Source organism: Sorghum bicolor, chromosome 6, assembly GCF_000003195.3.
Source record: "Sorghum bicolor cultivar BTx623 chromosome 6, Sorghum_bicolor_NCBIv3, whole genome shotgun sequence".
NCBI lineage: Eukaryota > Viridiplantae > Streptophyta > Magnoliopsida > Poales > Poaceae > Sorghum > Sorghum bicolor.
In genome coordinates this window covers 11,836,365-11,839,600 of record NC_012875.2, presented here as the reverse complement: position 1 = coordinate 11,839,600, position 3,236 = coordinate 11,836,365, and the positions used below count along the sequence as shown (strand labels likewise).

Here is a 3,236-nt window from a genome sequence, read left to right as displayed (position 1 = left end):
GCCGTGGACATGATCCCGGCATGTCGTCAGCTTCCTCCGAAAGGAAAGGAAAAAGAAATCGCTGGGATCGCCATCACGCCATCTATTACGGAAGCCGGATGTCACAAGGCCCACGTGGCGGCCCCCACGCCAAGGGCTGTCCACAGACCTCATTAGTCAATACGTACACGTGTTTTCTTTTGGATTTTTATATTCTATAATCCCTATTTCTATTAGGTAAATTTTTATCTTTTGTTGTTCATCTTTTTTAGAAAATTATTTTCTACTTTGGTATATATTTATTAGCATCACCAACAATAAATTGACTAATTATTTAGTGGTTTCTAATATATGTTCTCTTGTAATCGTTCCCCTGATCCGGTTGAACATGTGAACAGTATTTTGGGTTCATTTTTATTTAACCATATATTTTTTTGAAGTCGATGAATATGATATAATCAAGGCATTTATGTTTTTAAAAAGCGTTGAATAAAATAGTTATAAGTCTTCCGTACTCTTTTATGCCTATACTTCAATTATCAATATGAATTTTTAACTATTTATATTATATTTAGTGGATGATTTCATCTCAATGCATCAATCTAAGCCATATCATCTTATTAGTGCACATATATACCAAATTACCTTGTCAATTTTATAATTATTACTGAATTGTTAAAATAGATTTATTGAATTCGATTTGAAATTTTTCGAATGGCATACTCTAAGCTAAAATCCTAGATTCGCTACAAGAGTGGTGGGGCGCAGAAGTTGAAGTGCAACGGACATCCGACACATGAGGAGTTGATGCTTGAGTTTTCGGACGTTCAGACTTCGTAAGGGATGGCTTCAGTTACAATTAGCGAATGAAAGAAAGTTGTGATTAGTTAATATCGGCTCCTGCATGAGGACCTGTTGTGATAAGACCTTTGGATGACGTGGCTTCATGTAAATAGGCTGGTAGAGTTCTTCTATTTAGGTCGTAGATAGAGGTAGGTTAGCAAACTGAGTTCCATTCACTTAGGCCTCGTTTAGTTCTAAAAAAATTTCGGATTTCGGCACGGTAGCATTTTCGTTTTTATTTGACAAATATTATCCAATCATAGACTAACTAGGTTTAAAAGATTCATCTTGTGATTTACTGTGCAATTAGTTTTTATTTTCGTCTATATATAATGCTTCATGCATGTGCTCCAAAATTTGATGTGATGGGGAATCTTGAAAAGTTTTTGATTTTCGGGGTGAACTAAACAAGGCCTTATCTTATCGGTCGTACTTTTTCTATCAACCTATAGTGTTTTTCTGTGAAGATAAATCAGCGAATATTATTTTTCAACCATGGCTTTTAACAAAAAAAATAGGCTAGTATTAATGATGAATTTTTTTACTGATTCTTGAAGATATGCTTGCTTACTACAGAACTTCTGAACCATATCGACAACCATTATGTTTAAGAGTTATGTGGGTTCTACTTTATTATGAATATTTTTTTTGAATTAATAAGTATAAATTATTGTTTACCATGCAATAATATAGCAAGGTTTATACACACTGTGTACGTGCATGAAGAATTTAAATAAAAAAATTATTCAATCTTTTTCGAGAGAATTCAAAAGTATTAATAACTAACACTATTCTATATGGTTGCTAATGGATGCGATATAGTTCTATTATTATTGGATACAAAATATATGTAACTCAAGCATAATATACGCAGTACTGTCCCTGATGACTTCTTCAATATAAATTTTTTATTTTAGTATTCTCTGAAAAGCAATAATCCAAAAAGTTGTGATATCAAAATCAATATAATAAAGAGTGCAGATATTTGATAATGAAAAAGGATAATCGAGGTAGAAATTGAACTTTTTTTTAGGAACAGAATAAAATTGAACATTATATATATATATATATATATATATATATATATATATATATATATAATGCCAAGAGCAACTGATCCAGAAGACGAAATCGACGGTAAAAAGGCTATGACAAAGTTAAATACCAAAAATTAGCTATTTTGAACCATGATTGGCCATATAAAATCAATCTAGCTATGTATGTACAAACCTTTGTTTCAAATTGAAGAAACACACACCCTCAAATCGACATATAAGAAGCATGCATATGGCAGCGGCGGCGCAGTCTCGCGTAACATTTATTTGGCGGCAGACCACGTAGGACACCATGCAAGAAGCGGCCACACGATCGAGCACGCGCTGCGCCATGCTAATCACGCGTGTGTACTTGACCATACCAATCACAAACTTACAATACAATCGTACGTACGCTGATACGGCGGCGGCAGGCAGACCCTCCCAGCACCGGTTCCGACGTGCTAGGATGAAGGCGCACATGCAGCCGCAGGTAGCTGTAGCGTGTTCACGATGACCATCAGGCTGGTGCCGCGTCGCGGACCTCGAAGACGTTGCGGGTCTTGACGACGACGTCGTACATGTGGACGAGCTTGAGGCGGCCGAAGTCGCGGGGCACGGTGATGAGGTGCACGGTGGAGCGCTGGTGGAACTGGAGCAGGCAGGGGTCGTAGAGGTAGCGCTCCCAGCCGAGCTCGCGGAGCCGCCGCTCCAGCACGTCGTACGACGTCACCACCTCTCCGCTCGGCACGTGCACCAGCACTTTGTTTGGGCGCGACCCGCCGGCGGCGGCGCCGCTGGGCGGGTCGCTGTCCGCACGCCGAACGATCCCGTCCTCGAACACCCACACACCCGACATCGTTTCTTTCTTGCTACAGGAGCTCCTCGAGGCTGTAGAATATTATTCGGTATGCAAGGAGCAGCTGGAGGCAGAGGTATAAATACTGCCGAAAAGAGGGGAAGATGCTGACGTGAGCGAAGGGGGCCCACTGCTCGCCCACCTGTTCCATCGGCTAAGGTGGGTCCCGCCGGCTCACCATTCCCCATTGGAAGGAGTTGATGTGGGCCCGTCGAATCGTTGGAAGCTTCCGAGCGAAGGCTGCCTCTACGCCGTACGATTCAGGAACAAGAGCCGCGATTTTAAGATTCCGATCCTTTGCCTAGTGAAAGCACGGGATAATCTAAGCCGTCAGATGTGTTATCAGATGGTGACAGTTACCTGTGTCAGTATTCTTCTTCTCATTGCAAAGTAGTGTGGGACTCTTATCCCAAACTAAGGCCTTATTTAATTTACCCTAAAATCAAAAAAAAAATTATGATTTTTCATCACATTAAATCTTACGGCATATATATATATATATAGAGATCATTAAATATAGA

The 3,236-nt window shown here is 40.0% G+C and overlaps 1 protein-coding gene across 1 annotated transcript; it reads right to left on the bottom strand.

Annotated features, from left to right (window-relative positions):
* On the bottom strand, window positions 1,963-2,762 carry LOC8085790 (flowering-promoting factor 1-like protein 4). The gene has a single exon (XM_002446175.2). The coding sequence runs from the start codon at window positions 2,713-2,715 to the stop codon at window positions 2,377-2,379; it is 339 nt and encodes a 112-aa protein (XP_002446220.1). The 5' UTR covers window positions 2,716-2,762; the 3' UTR covers window positions 1,963-2,376.